Source organism: Urocitellus parryii, chromosome 7 (genome assembly GCF_045843805.1).
Source record: "Urocitellus parryii isolate mUroPar1 chromosome 7, mUroPar1.hap1, whole genome shotgun sequence".
Lineage (NCBI taxonomy): Eukaryota > Metazoa > Chordata > Mammalia > Rodentia > Sciuridae > Urocitellus > Urocitellus parryii.
Window position 1 is genome coordinate 129,673,644 of NC_135537.1, and position 19,241 is coordinate 129,692,884.

A 19,241-nucleotide genomic window follows, 5' to 3' on the forward strand; every position below is an offset into this window, starting at 1 on the left:
CACAGTAATTCTTAAAGCACCTACCCGCCCTCGCCTGCAGAGAGCGCTTGCTTCAGGTTTTGCATCTCATCCACCCAATTCCTCAGGACCTCTTCATTCATTCGACAAATATTATCAAGCTCTTAACTTCCTACACAGCACTATACTAGGCATTGGAGAATACTGCAGTAAATAAGATAGCTAACAATTCTCTACCCTAAAGTCGATGCACAAATGGGTCTTTTCAGTGATAAAGGCTACGAAGGAAATTAAACAAGATAGTGTAATATAAAGTCTCCAGGGGAACACAGTAGACTGAGGTATTAAGGAAAGCCTTCCTAAAAGGTGACATTTTAGCTAATGATGAGAAACGATCCAGCTAATTCTGAAAGCTCAGTATTCCAGGCCGAGAGAATGGCAAATGCAAGTTTTCTTCCTTCCACCCTTTATACTTGACACATTAGCGGAGTCCTGCAAAGTTTCTACCAATTCTGCCCTCACAGCTCTAGCTTGTATTATTTTCCTGCTCCCAAATGTCAGGAGCTACAACGCGAATCCTGACTCTCCGCATCCTCTCCAACTCCTTCCATCCGCCTGCAGGCGAATTACTTGCCCTTACTTGTCATGGCGACTGTCCAGCTTTGTGCCAGGAACCTCGCGAGGGTTGCTGGGATTGGGATTTTCCCCTCCCATGTGCTCAGACTGGCGCTAAAAGTTTTGAGCTCCTCAAAAGTCCAGAGCCATCATTCTGGGCGCAGGTAGCTGCGTGGTTCTGAGGAGAACCTGGCGACCGGGCTTGGAGCGTGCTTCCCAGATCGGTGACACGCTCCCCTGAGGTCGGGGTAAGGTCTCTATAGAGCTTGATGAGTCTTCTCTGAGTCATGGGCTCTCGACTGCTTGTATTTGCAGCTCCAGAGAATCGCGGGGTTTGGGGGGGTGGGGGCAGCGGGGCTGCACTGGGTAAGGGGAAATGGCTGGCGGGATCAACATGGAAATGCAGTGTTGGGAGGCTTGGGTGTAGATAACGGGGATGTTACTATCAGCCAGACTCAAAGCTGAACACTTGGGCACGGGGTTGGACTTTGGGGAATCTGGAGCCTTCCAAAAGCCTACTCCCTCCCCCTGCCCCCCCGCATATGCCCCTATCTACCTAGAGCAGGATGCTGGAAATCTCTTAAATATGATGCACAAAGCACTAGTTTGAGACTTTCTTGAGATGTTGGAGCCCATGACATCCTAGAAGAACCTCGGGTTCCATTCCAAAATTAATTGGGGTGATCGGGAAACCCAAGGCGCTAAGGTCCCCAACTTCCGGACCTTTGTCCTTTCTGAAGTGATCTCTCCAGTGAGCGCCCGGCTCCGTTAGCTGAAGAAAATCCAATTAAAGACTATCAGCTATAGATGTGGGAAGTGCTAAATGAAAGGTTAGCCCGCGAGACGGGTCAGGATCCTGCAGGTTTGAGAGGCCCGGCAGCCCTGTTATTGTTTGGCTCTACATTTACATTTCTGCTACTTGCAGCACCATTTCCGGTTTCTCTTTGTCGGAAGAGCTCACTGTTGTCCTAATAAGAGGGAAGTAGAAAGAAAGAAAATGTATTTTAGGCGGGTTCCTATTGTTTGCGGAGGGAAACTGTTCTACCTCTCTTCCATTCTTTTTCTGAACTACTTGGTTATTGCTTTTGCAAAGGACCGGGTATTTGTTTTGATACAAACCTCAGTCCCTCCCCCTCTTTGAATGGTGTACTCCACCCACCACCCCCCCCCGGTCGTCGACAATCTAGAAGGACGCTACCATTGTGTAGAAAGACGTGGGGGGAGGTGTGTGTAGAAGGCAAAGCCTGGGTTTTTTTGGAAATAGGTACATTCAGGAATCAACTTTTACTTGAAAGAGTGCAATGATGGGGCGTTTGTTTGGGAAACACGATTCATCCAGCATCCGGTTTTGGGCTGAGCCATTCCAATTCTGGACGCAGACCGAACGTCGTGAAAGCGGAAGGGGAGGGCCTTGCGGAGAGACACCCCGAGGTCCTAAGTGCAGTCAGCCACTTCTTCCCAGTGGGAGGTAGCGGAACACTTCCAAATCCCATGCAGATCAATTTCTCTTATATGCATAATTGGGGGCTGGTCGTTTCGTTCACTAGTTACCGCCCACTTTATGTATACTGTGTGCTCTATTTATGTGGTGTTCCTTTTTCTAAATACGGGTTGCATTTATATAGATCTAAAGCTTCGGCTTTTGGTGGGGGGGGGGTGAAGGAGGGAATGCAGGCTGTGGAACGTTGAAGGGGGGAGGTGTGCTGCAGCAAGGGTTGTCTTGTTATGCAGATAAAGTCTCCCAGGTAACTGCCTTTGTGGCAATCTCTGACTGAACTAAATGTCGGAATCCCAGTCTCTTCTTAATATGAAAAGATCTTTCCAAAGACCGTAACGCGGATGTCTCAGAGCAATGCCTGTGCCTGCTTCTGCTGTTTACTAATGTATATGTATGTGTAATATATTTTTTGAAAGCCACAGTTTTCAGAACTAGCCTTGTGTCTGCAGAGGTGTGCAGTTTCTCTGAATAATTTAGTACAGTAATCCCAAGATATCCTCACTAGGTGGGGGAGGGGCATTGGTTCCAGGATGCTCAAATTCCCTACAGAAAAAGGCATAGTATATTTCCTTTAACTTATGCATATTCTCACATGTGCTTTAAATTATCTCTAGACTACTTATAATATTTAAAACAATGTAAATGCTATTTAAATAGTTGTTATACTGTATTGTTGAGGAAAAAAAAATATCTGTACATGTTCAGTACAGGCAGCAGCAACAACTTTTTAAAATAGAAGATGTGCAAAATTGTAGCAAATCAAACCTGGTTATCTGTAAAAAGAATAAATATATTCTAACCTAGAGTGGTTTATCCCAGAATCGCAATGTTACTTTGCCATTCAAAAATTAATCTGTAAATTACCAGTTAACAGGATTAAAATTCTATGATTTCAACAGATGCAGAAAAAGCAGTTGACAATATTCGAAAGTTATTCATGATTCTAAACAAACCTCAGAGTGAACTAATGAGGGAAATTTTTCTTGGTTTGATTAAAAAGGCATCTACAATTAAGTATTAAGATACTTAATGGTAAAAAAAATTAAAAAGTTTAAAAAAAGATACTTAATGGTAGAAAACTGTATGTTTTTCATCTTAAGATCAGGAACCAGGGCTGGGGCTCAGCGATAAGAGTGCTTGCCTACCGCGTTTGAGGAACTTGGTTCTATCCTAAGCACCACATAAAAAAATAAATTAATAAAATAAAGGTATTTTAAAAGATCAGGAATTAGAAAAGGATTTTATTTTCATCACTTCAGCATTGTACTGGAGGTCCTAATCAGGCAAGAAAAAGAAATAATGATTAGAAAAAGAGTCTTTTTATTTACAGCCTGTGTGATTATTTATATAAAAAGTCATAAATGGAAAATTCGAAAAATCAACTAGAACTGAGAAGTAAATACTGCAGAGTATTTACTTTTTTTTTTAGACAGAGAGAGAGAATTTTTATTTTATTTTATTTTTTTAGTTTTCAGCGGACACAACATCCCTGTTTGTATATGGTGCTGAGGATGGAACCCTGACACTACTGCTTGAGCCACGTCCCCAGCCCCCAGAGTATTTACTTTTAAAAACAGTAGCCTTGGGCTGGGGCTAGGGCTCAGAGGTAGAGTGCTAGGCACTGGGTTCCATCCTCAGCACCACATAAAAATAAATCAATAAAATAAAGGTATTGTGTCCAACTACAACTTAAAAAAAAAATTATTAAAAAAAAAACAGTAGCCTTCATAGTAGCATCCAAAACAGTGTCATGCTCAGGGATAAATTTAGCAAAATGGATAAAAGCTCTGCATTGAAAACTATAAAATATCACTTAGAGAATTGAAGGGTGGTTTTAAATAATGGAGAGATATTCTATTGATGGATTAGAAGATGTAGTGATGAATCCCAATAAAAATCTTTGTAGTCTTGTTTGTACAAATTGACAAGCTGGTTCCAAATTGAAAAAAAAATAGTACAGAGTTGGAGGTCTTCTTTTATTTATTTATTTATGAGATGCTGGGGATTGAACCTTGGACCTCCTGTGAATTGACTATAGAGTTGTATAATTGATCTAAACATAAAACCATGATGCATGCCTATAAGGCTGAAGCAGGAAGATCTGAAGTTTAAGGCCAATCTGGGTAACTTAGACCCTATCTCAGAATTTTAAAAGGCTGGGGCTGGGGATATTGCTCTGCGGTAGAGTGCTTGCCTAGTACATGTGAGACCCTGGGTTTGATCCTCAGCACCACATAAAAATAAATAAAATAAAGGTATTGTGTGCAACTACAACTAAAAAATAGTTTAAAAAAAAAAAAGGCTGGGATGTAGCTCAGTGGTAGAGCACCCCCTGGGTACAACGGCTACAATTGGTAATACAAAAATAAATAAATAAATACAAAATAAATAAGTGCATACATACAAACACATACACCACTCTGAAACTTACTTTCAGAAGAAAACCTGGACACCAATTCTTTTTTTTTTTTTAATATTTATTTTTTAGTCGGACACAATATCTTTATTTATTTATTTTTATGTTGTGCCGTGCTGAGGATCGAGCCCAGGGCCTTGCATGTATTAGGCAGAGTGGCTAAGAATATAGGTGAGATAATAAAGGGAGCATATGGATTATTCATGAAACTGGGTGATAGATACATGAGGGTACATTCTTTTTCCTTTTTGTAATGTGTTAGAATTTTTCCATAAGAAGTTCTTTCCTGTTTTGTTTTTGTGGGCTACTGGGAATCAAATTCAGGGCCTTGGACCTATCTGGCAAGCACTCTGCCACTGAGATATATCCCCAACCCCAAAAGATATCTTTTTTTTTTTTTTTTTTTTTTTGTAATTTATTTTTCACTTTTCAGTGGATACAACATCTTTATTTTGTTTTTATGTGGTGCTGAGGATCGAACCCAGCGCCCCGCACATGCCCGGCGAGCGCGTTACAGCTTGAGCCACATCCCCAACCCCCCAAAAATATTCTTATACCAGTCTTGGTGAAACCTTAGGACCTTAGGAAAACATTGGGCACAGTGGCGCACACCTGTAACCACAGCAGCTCAAGAGGCTGAGGCAGAAGATTGCAAGCTTAAGGCCAGCCTAAGCAACTTAGTAAGTCCCCTAAGTATTTAGGAAGAATTTGTTTTAAAAAAATTAAAAGGGCTGGGGTGTTGCTTAGTGGTAAAGTGCCCCTGGATTCAATCCCCAATACCAAACAAAAAAAGAAAAAGCAAGCAAGCAAACTTAGGAAAATATTATTCAGTTTTTGAGACGTCCCAGATTCACATCCCTGGTTCTGCCCTATAGTTTTAAAAACCTTGGTAAATGACTTAATACTTCAACTCTCAGTTCCTTCATCTATTGTTGAAACCTACTTTGCAAGGGCTGGGGATGTGGCTCAAGCGGTAGTGTGCTCGCCTGGCATGCGTGCGGCCCGGGTTCGATCCTCAGCATCACATACCAACAAAGATGTTGTGTCCGACGAGAACTAAAAAATAAATAATAAAAATTCTCTCTCTCTCTCTCCTCTCTCTCTCTCCTCTCTCACTCTCTCTCTTAAAAAAAAAATTTTTTTTTCAAAAAAAAAAAAAAAAGAAAAGAAACCTACCTTGCTTGCTTTTAGTGGGAGGCCTGTAAGTCTATAGGGCCTACAGCAGCTGATACTGTTAAGACTTATTATAATGATCCCTGCCCCTCCTTGGGGTCTCAGATGAGCTTACTGCCTTCCCACCTGGCATTTCCTTAAACACTGACCCCACCAGAACCATTGGGTAGGTCCAGTTCAGCTTGACATGTTCATATCATGGCCTCCACCATGTAGGCTTAGGACCTGACTTCCTTCACCAGACTCCTAAGCGCAAGAAGTAAAATCAAGAATCAATAAATGGGATGGACTCAAACTAATAAAAAGCTTCTCAGCAGAGAAGAGAGAGCCAACAGAATGGGAGAAAACCTTTACCACATTTACCTCAGAGAGAGCATTAATCTCCAGAAGAACTCCAAAAACTGAACACACATACACACACACATGCACACAGAAAATAAATAAAATAAAAAATTTTAAAAAAACAATCCAATCAATAAATAGGCTGAGGAGCTGAACAGACATTTCACAGAAGAAATATAATCAATCAACAAACATGAAAAAGTGTTCATCATCTCTAGCAATTGGAGAAATGAAAATCAAAACTACTCTTAAGATTTCATCTCACTCCAGTCCAAACAGCAATTATCAAGAATATGAGCAACAGTAAGTGTTGGTGAGGATGTAGGGGAAAGGGTACACTCATACCTTGCTGGTAGGACTGCAAATTAGTGCAACCACTATGGAAAGCAGTATGGATATTCCTCAAAAAACTTGGAATGGAAATACTATTTGACCCAGCCACCCCACTCCTTAGTTTATACCAAAAGGATTTAAGATTAGAATATTACAGTGACACAATGTTTATAGCAACTCAATTCATAATAGCTAAGCTATAGAAAAAACCTAGATGACCTTCAACAGATGAATGGATAAAGAAAATGTAGTACATATACACAATGGAATATTGTACTCAGCCTTAAAGAAGAATGAAATTATGGCATTTGCAGGTAAATGGATGGAGCTCGAGAATATCATGCTAAGTGAAATAAGCCAAACCCAAAGCACCAAAGGCTGAATGTTTTCTCTGATAAGTGGCTGCTGATCCCTAATGAAGGGGGGAGATTGTACAGAGGGGAGGGGGGGGTATGAGGATGGGAAGAACAGTGGGATGAAATGGACATTGTTACTATATATATATATATATAAAATTACATTACTAGTGTGACTGCACCATGTTCAGCCAGAGGAAGGAGAAGTTGTGCTCCATTTGTGTACAATGTGTCAGAATGCATTCTACTGTCACCAATTGGAACAAATTTAAAAATAATAATAACAACCTGAGTGTTAGAGACAAGGAGACTTCCTATGTCTGTGAGGCTGTGAGGCTGTTTTCCTCCAAGGAGTCAGATACCTTGAGCCACCATCCCAGAAAAGCCCCACTTCCCACTCCTTGTTTACTGAACAGCATTCCCTAAGGAAGTGAACTTCCATTAGCAGGGTGGGAACAGTACCACAAAAGTTGCACTAGGGCTGAGGCTGTGGCTCAGTGGTAGAGCACTTACCTAGCATATGTGAGGTACTGGGTTCGATTCTCAGCACCACATATGAATAAAAAATAAAGGTCCATTGGTACCTAAAAAGTATATTTTTTCAAAAAAGCTGCACTTGGGCTGGGGTTGTGGCTCAGTGGTAGAGCGCTCACCTAGCATGTTCGAGGCCCTGGGTCAATCCTCAGCACCACATAAAAATAAATAAACAAAATAAAGGTATTTTTAAAACTCAATTACTTTAAAAAAAAAAAAAAGCTGCACTAACTCACAAAGTTCTCTCTAAAATAATTGGAGTTGTGGCTCACTGGTAGAATGCTTGCCCAGCATAGGTGAGGCACTGGCTTCCATCCCTAGACCCACATTAAAAAAAAAACAAACCTAAATAAACAAAAGTGTTTGCTGCCCCCGTCCAGCAAGCGCAACTGAACCAAAGTCACTCATGTGAATTTAGGTGACACAGAATACCTTTTTCTATGAGCTTCAGGACAGCTTCTCCGCCTTCCAGCCTCAGGATCCCACAAGGGGGCAAGAGAAAGTCAGGAGAGGCTGGGGGGAGGGGGGGAACGCACATTCTGGAGTTGGCTTCTATGCTGTTTCTTAGAACATTCTATTTCCAAAAAAAGGGGGGCAAGGGGTAGGATTACAAAGGAACAGGTGAGTGTAACTCAACCCCACCGGGTAACGCCTGCTCCAGGAACCACACCTCATTATCCCAGCAGAGGTAAAGGTCAAGTTATTGAGGGGCACAATAATTGTTCAATATCTCTTGCTCAGGACTTAAGGCCAGGTATTTCCAGAGCAGCTCCCAAGAGATATTGTGTCCATCTACAACTGAAAATATTAAAAATGACAACAATAATTAGAACAAATATAAGAGGACAGTTAATATTAACAGCTAACTTTTGTTGAGCTCTTATGATATGCCAAATACTCTGCTTTGTTTTATTTATTTATTCTTTCATGATGCTGGGGATCCTACCACTGAGCTATACATTCCAACTCCTTTTCTCAGCTCTTTATAAAATGATGATGAATTAAAGTACTATTTTAATAATAAGGTACGTGTTTCAGATCAAAGGACACTAAAGCACAGAAAGGTTAAATAACCTCCCAAAGTTAAACAGCTGCTAGGTAGTGAGCCTGAGATGCAGGCCGAGCCTGCCTACCTCCAGGGATTGCGTGCTCGACTGCTATCTGTCCATATTTCCCCGGGTCCTAGGTGATTTGGCACTAAGACATAAGAATGAGTAAAACTTGATTCTTCCCTTCATGGGAACCAGATAACAACTATTTTGATTCACTACTTTTAAAATCAAATAACAAACCTGAATTCTTTGGGATAAAAAGGGGTGCTAGGGATTGAAGGCACAGCCTTGAGCATGCCAGGTAAGTGCTTTATCACTAACTTACACCCCCAGCCTAAAACTCAATTCTTATAAAGTGAAGCAGCCAGAAGAATCCAATTGAGATAGGGTACACTATCAAACACAGGGCTTTGGACTTCTGAGCCTCCTCCCCTTTTATTTTTACTCTTGTTTTGATCACTGATCTGTAGGACACCCTGGGCCACTCCATTTCTTTCTTTCCTCCCTGCTCCTGCTCAGCCCTACCCCAAATTGAGGGGCTGTGGTATCTGACCCTCTCATTGAGAGGACTTTCTTCAGCCAAAATGTGCCTTAACCATTTACGGAAGAGAGCTTTTTACAGACAAGTCTGATGATAGTAAGCATCTTATTCACAAAATTTAAAAATATATATATGTTTATTTTTTAGTTGTAGTTGGACACAATGTCTTTATTTTATTTTTATGTGCTGCTGAGGATCAAACCCAAGGCCACGCCCGTGCTAGGCAAGCACTCTATCACTGAGCCACAACCCCAGGCTCTTATTCATAAATGTTTGAGCGGTCATTTTTGATAAAAGCTCATTCATTTAACCTCTTCACTTGTCAAGTGGCAAGTGTGGTTATCAGGACAGATAAGATAAACAGTGTGAAAGGATTTTGCAAACTCTAGGTACATAAGAAAGAAAACCCTCTATCAACATAAAGGTGGAAGTAAATGTTAAGGAAGATTAGGAAAAAGCCTGCCATTAATGCCACTGCTTGTTTGTGGGACAGAAAGAAAAGTGCAGTGAGCATTTTTGGTGAGTATCTCTCTTAGCAAAGCTCAAGAGAGATTTGGCATCAAGAAAGATAGCCTGGGCTGGGGTTGTAACTTAGTGGTAGAGCGCTTGCCTAGCATGTGTGTGGCACTGGGTTCGATTCTCAGCACCACAAATACATAAAGGTCCATCAATAACTAATAAAATATTTTAGAAAAAGAAAGGCCAAGCACATGCCTGTAATCCCAGCGGCTCAGGAGACTTAGACAGGATGGTCGCAAGTTCAAAGCCAGCCTCAGTAATGGCAAGGCACTAAGCAATGCAGTGAGACCCTGTCTCTAAATAAAATACAAAATAGGGCTGGGGATGTGGCTTAGTGGCCAAGTGCCCCTGAGTTCAATTCCTGGTACCAAAAGAGTAAGAAAAGAAAGATAGCCTGGTGTCAGGCATGGTAACACACATCTGTAAGCCTAGCAACTTATCTCAAAATAAAAAGAACTGGGGGTGTAGCTCAGTGATAGAGCTCCCCTAGATTCAATCAATCCTCAATACCACAAAAATAAATAATAAATAAAACACTTCCCTGCCCTGAGGGTGATTATACTAAAGTAAACAGATGAAGTAAACAAGGAAGAAGCATCAAACATTAAAATAAGGTGGCTTGGTGGAGTTGAGCTGGCTGGCTATGATTGAGTGGTCTGTGGAAACATCCCTGAGGAAGTGAGACACACAAATTGAAGTCTCAGTGGGAAGGAACCAACCACACAGCCAAAGGGGGACTAGAGTTGGAAATGAGTATTGTAGGGGGAACCACTCATTGATTGAGCAGAGAAGGACATTCAAGCTAGTTAGAGCCCCCCCCCAGGAAAGGAAAGGGGAAGGAATCCTTGGTAGTTGTTGAATCAAAGTGGTAGAGAGGGGTGAAGAGGGGGTCTCGGGAATGGGCAAGAGGAGAGATGATCATTCTGCACGATTTGTGAAGGCGATCCCAGAAATGGAGCTATGTGGAGGTTGGTGAGGTGCCCTTCTCCACAGGGAGGGAGTGGGCTAGAGTGCAAATTTTGGAAGGCTTGTAGATGTAATGGATGGTTAGAGGCCCCTCTTGGGTTATCTTTTCTGAAGAATTGTGTGACCGAAAAGCTGGCTAGCAAGGAATGGTCAGGAGCAGCCTGAGAGAAAGGCAGAAGGAGCCCATCTGTTCCTGCTCCCCAGGAAGTCAGGCTGTATCCCCTCCCATAGCAGGTTCTCGGGCCCCATTGCCTAGGGTTGGATGTGTCTTATGCTGATTCTCACTTTTCCCCTCATAGAGGCCAGACTGCATCCTGAACGCTGCTATGGAGGAGCCGCAGTCGGATCTCAGCATCGAGCCTCCCCTGAGTCAGGAGACATTTTCAGACTTATGGAACCTGTGAGTAGATGATTTTTCTTCCCGCGCCCCGCTTATTTATTTATTTATGATACTGGGCATTGAATCAGAGATACTTAACCACTGACCCATATCCCCTGCCCTTTGTTGTATTTTATTTAGAGACAGGGTCTCACTGATTTGTTTAGGGCTAAAATGCTGAGGCTAGCTTTGAACTCTCCATCCTCCTGCCTCAGCCTCCCAAGCCACTGGGATTACACGCATTCCCCACCATGCCCAGCCTGAGTAGATCCCATGGGAAGGGCAGGCCTGCTGCCCAGTCCCCCACAGATTAACCACCTCCTCCTGCCTTCCCCAACCCAGTCCCCAGCCCCCTAGCAGAGGCCTATGGGAAGCAAAAATCAATAGTGCTGACTTTCTGCTCTTATCTTTCAGACTTCCTGAAAACAACGTTCTGGTAAGGACTGGAGCTGGAGGGACTAGAGACTTGGTGGGCTAGTGGGCTGGGAACCCAGCCTTAAGACTCCTCTTTTGTCCATCCACAGTCTCCTGTATTGTCCCCTCCTATGGATGATTTGCTGCTATCTTCAGAAGATGTTGAAAACTGGTTTGACAAAGGCCCAGATGAAGCCCTTCAAATGTCAGCAGCTCCTGCACCAAAGGCCCCCACACCAGCGGCCTCTACACTGGCAGCCCCTGCACCAGCCACCTCTTGGCCCCTATCATCATCGGTCCCTTCTCAAAACACCTACCCTGGTGTCTATGGTTTCCGTCTAGGCTTCATTCATTCTGGGACAGCCAAATCAGTCACGTGCACGGTCAGTGGCTCTGGGGAGCAGGCTTTCATATGACCTTTCAATGCCTAGTCATATTCCCCTGTGTTTTGTGGTTTTGTTTTGTTGTTGTTGTTTTGGTCTGGAGCTTGAGGATTTCCTCTTTAGCCTTTGACTTCTTAGACATTATTACATTTTACCCATTTAGTCTGTGGACTTTGACTTCTGTCCCAAAGTTGAATTTTCTACTAGAGAGACTGAGTCCAGAAGGTCCCTTGAACCCAGGAGTTCAAAGCCAGCATTTGCAACACCATGAAACCCTGTCTTAAACAAAAAGCCAGGAATGTCATATATCTGTAAATCCAGCAACTTGGAGGCTGAGGCAGGAAGTTGACATGCTCAAGGCCAGCCTTGGCAACTTAGCAAGACCCTGTCTCAAAGAAATAAAAAGTAGTGGGAATGTAGCTCAGTAATAAAGGGACACTGGTTTCGGTCCCTATTGCAAAAAAAAAAAAAAAGAGAGAGAAAATAAACTCCCTATATGTAGACCCTAACTCCATTCTCTCTAGCTGCCCTCCCCTGTGGTTCCTGACATCTAATAGGTGCCCAAACAGTGCTTGTTCATTAAATCTCCTTTTTCCCTTGTTTCATTTATTGGCTTGTCCCCACCCTTCAACTCTTCTCCTTTCTTCTACAGTATTCCCCTTCTCTCAACAAGCTATTCTGTCAGCTGGCAAAAACCTGCCCTGTGCAGCTATGGGTTGACTCAACACCCCCACCTGGCACCCGCGTCCGCGCCATGGCCATCTATAAGAAGTCACAGCACATGACAGAAGTTGTGAGGCGCTGTCCCCATCACGAACGCTGCTCTGATAGCGATGGTTAGTGATCAGGGGCTTAAGATGGATCCAGCTGTCTGCCCAGGGTCCCCACGCCTCTAATGTGTTCCTGATTGCTCTTAGGCCTGGCCCCTCCTCAGCATCTCATCCGAGTGGAAGGAAATTTGCGTGCAGAATATTTGGATGACAGAAACACTTTTCGACACAGTGTAGTGGTGCCCTATGAACCTCCTGAGGTTTGCTTTGGCAGCTGGGGTCTCTGGGAGGAGGGGACTGGAAGGGATTGTCATTGGCTATTCAGGGGGAAGTAGGGAACTTTGTCTTGCTTTTTGTTTGTTTGTTTGTTTGTTTGTTTAAGTACTGGGGATAGAACTCAGGGCCTCACATGTTAGGCCAGTGTTCTACCACTGAGCCACACTCCCAGCCTGCCTGCTTCTTATTCAGTGTCTTCCCAACCTTGGAAAATTTGCAGAGGAAAAAGGGTTACCCCTATTTCCTTAAGTGAAGAAACGGAAGCTTCTAGAGGCTGCAGGCCTCCCTGTCTGACACAGATCTTGTTCTTCCCAGGTCGGCTCTGAGTGCACCACCATCCACTACAACTACATGTGCAACAGCTCTTGCATGGGAGGCATGAACCGACGGCCCATCCTCACCATTATCACGTTGGAAGACTCTAGGTAGGGATCTGCATGCCACCCTTCACACTGGCGTTCTCCTTTCCAGCCTCTGCCTGTCCCTGTCCCCACCCCCTACCACACTGTCACTCATTGTTAACTTTCACCTTTCCTCCACAAGTAGGACTTCCTCTGCTGTTTTCTCTCACCTTCCTATTCTCTGGTTTTGGGATCTATCTTACCATTGGCTTCTCCTTAGTGTCCCTGGAGCAGGAGCTCAGGCTCCAGAGGGGAAAAATGCAATTAGGAGTAGGTGGGGCCTGATTTACCGACAGGGTGAGTAGGACCCAGTTTCTAACTTCCTCCTACTTCTCTCATCCTGTACAGTGGTAACCTGCTGGGACGGAACAGCTTCGAGGTACGCGTGTGTGCTTGTCCCGGGAGAGACCGCCGCACCGAGGAGGAAAATTTCCGCAAAAGAGGAGAGCCTTGCCCTGAGCCACCACCAGGGAGTACTAAGCGAGGTAAGCAAGCAGGACAAAAAGAGGTGGACGGGGAAGAGAGGGTGTAGTTCTGTCCAAAATTCACTCTTTTCTCACCTTTTCCCCAGCACTACCCACTGGCACCAGCTCCTCTCCCCAGCCAAAGAAGAAACCACTGGATGGAGAATATTTCACCCTTAAGGTACCAAGTCTGAGAGAAACACGTAGTCTCTTGCACATACTAATTGGAATTGAAGAAAATATGTATTTATTATTTCCTTTGTTCATATACTAGACTCTTAGAGTAAGTTATTATCAGATTGCAAGTTTTCAGCCTAGCACTTTTGGCTGCTTTGCCTGCAATTAGGGCATTTGTCATCAGAGGATAGTGCTGCCTCAGACAGTGACCCTTGGTTGTACCCAAAGTGAGAGAACACTTTGTATAAAGTGAGAATACTTGTACCATAGTATAATGCTTCTCCACTTACGATGGATTTGCCTCCCAGTAAGCCCATTGTAAGCTGAAAACATTAACAAATCAAAAGAGCATTTGGGCTGGGGTTGTGGCTGGATTGTAGAGTGCTTGCCTAGCATGTGTGAAACCCTGGGTTCAATCCCCAACACTGCATTTAATCCACCTAACTTATCATACATCACAGGTGAGCAATACAGTATACAGTACAATATCATGGTCATGGTCATGTAGCTGACAGACCTGCAGCTTACTGCCACTGCCCCATATTGACAAAGAGTATCATACTACATAATGCTAGTCTGTAAAAGACCCAAAATTGATATCCACTTTCTACTATCACTTTTGCACCATTGTAAAATAAAAAACCACTGTAAGTTCAGGACCATCTGTATTTTTTTTTTAATTTATTTATTTTTTTATTGGTTGTTCAAAACATTACCACCATCTGTATTAATAAGGATCATCTTTCAAAAGGAAAATTGTTGGGCTCAGGGTATAGCTCAGTGGTAAAGCACTTGCCTAATATGTTTGAGACCCTGGGTTCCATCTCCAGCCCTATAAAAAGGGGAAAAAAAAAATATTTCAAGACAGACATGGTGGTGTATGCCTGTAATCCCAGTGGTTTGAGATGCTAAGGCAGGAAGACAGCAAGTTTGAGACCAACCTCAGTAACTTAGTGAGACCCTGTCTCAATAAAAAATGAAAAGGGGACTGGGGATGCAGTCAGTGGTAAAGTATCCCAGGGTTCAGTCCCTTGTACAAAAAAAAAAAAAAAAAAAAAACATGAGCCAGAGAGTTGGGACACTGAAGTAGGGGGGTTACAAGCTCAAGGCCAACCTTGTAACCTAGTAAGACCGTTTCTCAATAAAATTTGAAAAAAAGGGCTGGGGACTAGCTTAAGTCTTAGAGTGCCCCTGGGTTCAATCCCTAGTAGTATGCCTCCCTCCAAAAAAGAAGACAGCTAGAAAATGGTTCTGTGACTTTGCCCAACTTTCTCCATCCCCCTTCACCCCTGCTGCAGATCCGTGGCCGTGCACGCTTTGAGATGTTCCAAGAGTTGAATGAGGCCCTGGAGCTCAAGGATGCCCAAGCTGAAAAGGAGCCAGGGGAGAGCAGGCCACACCCCAGGTGAGTGACTGTGACTGGGCCCTGTCCCCTCCCTACTAGATTGGAAAACCATAGGACTCCATTCCAATTCTGCCTTCATGGTAAAAGATAGTAGATCCCATCCCACTGGTCCTGTCCCTTCTCAGTGTTCCTTAGTGTTCCTCCTGTTATATCATACAACCATGTCCCTGTCTCTGGCTCCTCTAACGTAGCAATGAGCATGAATGTTTCTTTGCCATCTTGGCAATTCCTAACTCAGAGCTGAGGGGTTGAAGGGTGGGGAGCCTAGTAATTTTATGAAACTGATGGGCAGAACCAGTTGGGGGTCACTCAACCCTGCCAAGTACTAGCAGGTACTCTGTGATCTTGTTACTCGCCCTTCTCATGCTGTTTCCTCGTGATATAAGGGAAGATGAAGGGATTGATACACACAGTTACCCCCCAAGTGCTCAGGGAACATGTATGACCATCTTAATTTAAATTCCCCTTGTGCCAGCCTTATGTCATCTTTCCTCATCCCCTTTTCTGTTTTCCCTACAGCTACCTGAAGTCCAAGAAGGGGCAGTCTACCTCCCGTTATAAAAAAATAATATTCAAGAGAGAGGGGCCTGATTCAGACTGACATCCTCTGACTCTTGTCTCCCACCCCCACCCCTGCCCTCCTTCCCTAGCATTTTGGAACTTGGGTGCTTGAATCCCTGCTTAGTATAGATGTGCCTCAGAAATGCTTAGGAATTCTGCTATTTGTCTTGTCTATAGTTTCACTCAAGTCAGCCTGCACTGGTGTTTTGGGGAGAGGTGAGAGCTAAGACATACCTATGGCTTAGCTTTAACTGTGAAGAGTGGGAGATGGAAGAAAATGTTCTTGCATGTAAGGGTTAACCTACAACCAGCCATCCGATGGGTTAAAAGCCCTTCTTCAACCATGCCGACCAGAAAAGCTAATTTCTCCTAACTTCAATACCCACATCTATAAAATGTTGATCATCGTACCTACCTCACGGGGTTTGTTGTGAGGGTTAATGAAATAACGTGTGTCTGGCTTTGAACTGCCTTGTATTAGGAGGTGGCTGGGACTTGGCCCCCTTGTGGTTGTTGGTTTCCTGCCCCTGTTAGGGCAATGTGTTGATGGTTTCCAAGATTGAGCAGCTGGTTAAAGGGAAGGAGTTGCCAAGTCTCTGCCGGCCAGCCAAATCCTGTCCAACCTCTTGTTGAACCTTGGCACCTGAAATGAAATCTTATCCCATCCCACAGCCTGGAGGATTCCATCTCAGGCTTATATAGGATCTGTGTCCACCAAGATCTGTTTTACTTCCCCCATATGCTCAGGGTCAGGTTTTTGTAGTTTTGGGGGGTTTTTTAATTTTTTTTTTATTTTTTTATTTGTTTGTTGGCAAGACAAATCTGCCTTTGTTACCCCATACCCTTTCTCTCATTTTATATCCCCTTTTTATATCGATTTCTTGTTTTACAATAAAACTTTGCTACCACCTGTGTGTTTGGTGGATGGGTATCCACACTGGCTGCCTGGGCCCCCGGGTGCAGGGATGAGTATGGAGGTCAAATTGGGAGATAGCCCCCTGGGTCTCAGGATGGGTGGGCTGAAGGGGGGGGGCAGCGCTTAGGCTCCGGAGGGGAACAAAGGCTGGGGACTGGGTCAGTCTGTGGGCTGCATGACAACAAGGGAGAGGGGTGACTCCATTCATAACTTGGGAACCAACTGTCCCTCCTCCCCTCCTGCCAAGGCTGGCACAAAGTTCTCACCCGCCCCTGCTTCTAGGGTTGGGCTGCTGTCTCCTCGGCAGCCTCTCACCAAGGATTATGGGATTTAAATGTCTGATTTAGCAAGCCTGAGCCTCCCGGGTAGCCATCTGCTCTACAGAAAAGGGGCAGGGTACCTGGGTCCCCAAGGGGAAGGGAGTGGGTGCTACTGGATGAATAGAAAGACCAGTGGAGGCTTGTCATATGGGGTCCCAGGGAACCGGGGGCAGCTAAGGTGAGAGTTGGGGCTTTCCCAGCATCCTCTCATCCTGGGCCTGGTGCCAGGCAGTTGAATGAATTGAAGCTTTACACTCTGCCAGGAAAACCTTTGAAAGGGCTTCTTGGGCTAGGGAGGACAGTCAGGGTTGGGGAGCCCAGCATGTCCTGCCTGCCCTGTTGCTTAGTGCTGCTGACTCCTAGGGAGGGGTGCTGGGGGCCAGGCCTTCCCCATTGGAGGCTGTGTCTTGAGCCAATGCCCACAGGGATAACAAGTCAGTAGGCACATGGCTTGGCCTCTTGTCTCTTCCCTGGTGATGGAGCGAGGTGTCTAAGGTACAGAGAGACCTTGGAGCCACCATCTATAATCTATAAATCAGTGCCTATGGGGGTTTGCCTTGCCCATGTCCCAGACACCTAGAAAGACACCCCATCCTCAACACCACCATTTTTCTTGCTCACTAGGAAATGAGTATCAAATGCTCTTCCAAGAGACCCAGCTTCACTTCTTTGGGATAATAACTTTATTCATTCATTGGTGGTGCTGGGAATCAAACCCAGAGCTTTGCACATGATAGGCAAGTGCTCTGCCACTGGGATATACAACCCCAGCCCCAGATACTTTAATTTTGTCTTTTTCCCCAACCTACTAGGCAAACCAGAACTCCTGAAACTCAGTTCTTACTCCTCTGAGAAGCAAAGGACACTTAGAAGCTTCATTGTTCCTTTTTTCTCCAGTTTTATTGGGAGGTACAATTGACCCCAAAATAGGTACACAGTATGATAACTTGAGCATGGCATGCTAATGCTCACCTGCAGTCCAGACACTCAGGAGGCTGAAGTGGAAAGATCTCTTGAGCCCAGGAGTCAACATGCACACATCATAAGATGATTACTACAATTAATACTGCTCTCACCATGCAGTTACCATTTGTGTGTATGTGGGCAATGGACACAAGATCTACTCTGCAAATTTCTGCTAAACAGAAAAGTTGTCTTTTTCTTTTCTATGCTGGGAATTGCATGGATCAAACCCTAGCCTTGTACATAGTTGGCATGTTCCTCTAGACTGTGTCTTTAGCTGTTTTTTACTGTTGTACTGCAAAAAGCCGATCCGTTCTGGCTCCATAGATTCCTTCTTTGTGAGCTGATTTTCAAGCCAGCTCTGCAGTGAGCTGTGTGAACTTCCATGAGTCACAGACTTCTCTGGTTCCACTTATTGCCATCGTTCCTTCTGGTTGTAGTCATATCTTCTTTCCATCTACTCAATAGGTTTTCACCTGTGCCTTACTCTACCGAACAGTGAGGACCTGTGGGCAACTCTGCCCTGCAGCTGAAAGAGCCCTTATCCAACTGAGATCTGGAATCAAATCTTGCAGTTTCCTCCTGGCTCTAATCCAAGTTTGCATTTTTATGTCAGTATGTCCCTTTTTCTTTTCAGCAGGGCAGGGGAGTGTGGGAATTAAAACCAGGTCCTTGAGTGTGCTCTATCCCTCTATCCCCCATTCTATTTTTTTAATTTAGAAAACTTTACTAATTTCAGTAACTCAGGTGCCCAAATCTATAAGTGGTACTCTGGGAAAATAGAGCCTTAAATGCTTCCATTGTTAAAAAGGAAAGAAAGAAAACAGCTGATAGTCCATACCTATAATCCACCTACTCTGTGGGGCTGAGGCAGGGTTCTAAGTTCCAGGCCAGCCTGGGCATCTCAGATAGATCCTGTCTTAAAAATAAAAAAGTGTTGAAGAGGGCAGGGATTGTGGCAAAGTACTTGCCTAGCATGTGTGAGACACTGTGTTTGATTCTCAGCACTGCATATAAATAAAATAAAGGTCCCTCAATGACTTAAAAAAAAAAAAAAAACGTTTTGAGGGTATAGCTCAATGGTAGAGCATCCCTGGTTCAATTCTCAGTACCATCAAAAAAATAAAAATTTTGCTGAGGGCTGGGAATGTAGGCTCAGTGATAGAGCACTTGCCTAGCATGAATGAGGCCCCAGGTTCCATCCCTGTCATAAGGGGGAAGAAAATTATGCTGACTTCATTAATATTAAAAACTTTATGAAGATACTAAAAGATGAGAAACCAAATTCATTTATAAATATAGATGCAAGATTCTAAAATATTATCCGAATAGAATAGTGAATTTTAAAAATGTTACAACCAAATAGTTTATTCGAGGAGCACAGAATTGGTTTAACAGAGAATCAATGTAATTAATTATATTAACAAAGAAAAAATTTATATGATCATATCAACAGAGGCTGAAAGGAATTTCATTAAATTTCAGCAGCCATTCCTTAAAAAAAAAAAA

At 43.8% G+C, this 19,241-nt stretch overlaps 1 protein-coding gene across 1 annotated transcript; it reads left to right on the plus strand.

Annotated features, from left to right (window-relative positions):
• Nucleotides 1-710: 710 nt before the first annotated feature.
• Tp53 (tumor protein p53) lies at nt 711-16,445 on the plus strand. Its single transcript, XM_026390537.2, has 11 exons — nt 711-821; nt 10,603-10,703; nt 11,097-11,118; nt 11,207-11,479; nt 12,132-12,315; nt 12,397-12,509; nt 12,841-12,950; nt 13,275-13,411; nt 13,498-13,571; nt 14,866-14,972; nt 15,492-16,445. The coding sequence occupies exons 2-11, from the start codon at nt 10,630-10,632 to the stop codon at nt 15,571-15,573; spliced, it is 1,176 nt and encodes a 391-aa protein (XP_026246322.1). The 5' UTR covers nt 711-821; nt 10,603-10,629; the 3' UTR covers nt 15,574-16,445.
• Nucleotides 16,446-19,241: the final 2,796 nt, after the last annotated feature.

Coding starts and splice junctions, on each gene's coding strand:
- Tp53 (XM_026390537.2), top strand. CDS start 10,630: ATGGAGGAGCCGCAGTCGGATCTCAGCATCGAGCCTCCCCTGAGTCAG. Junction 10,704..11,096: donor TTTTCAGACTTATGGAACCT/GTGAGTAGATGA, acceptor CTTATCTTTCAG/ACTTCCTGAAAACAACGTTC. Junction 14,973..15,491: donor GAGAGCAGGCCACACCCCAG/GTGAGTGACTGT, acceptor TTTTCCCTACAG/CTACCTGAAGTCCAAGAAGG.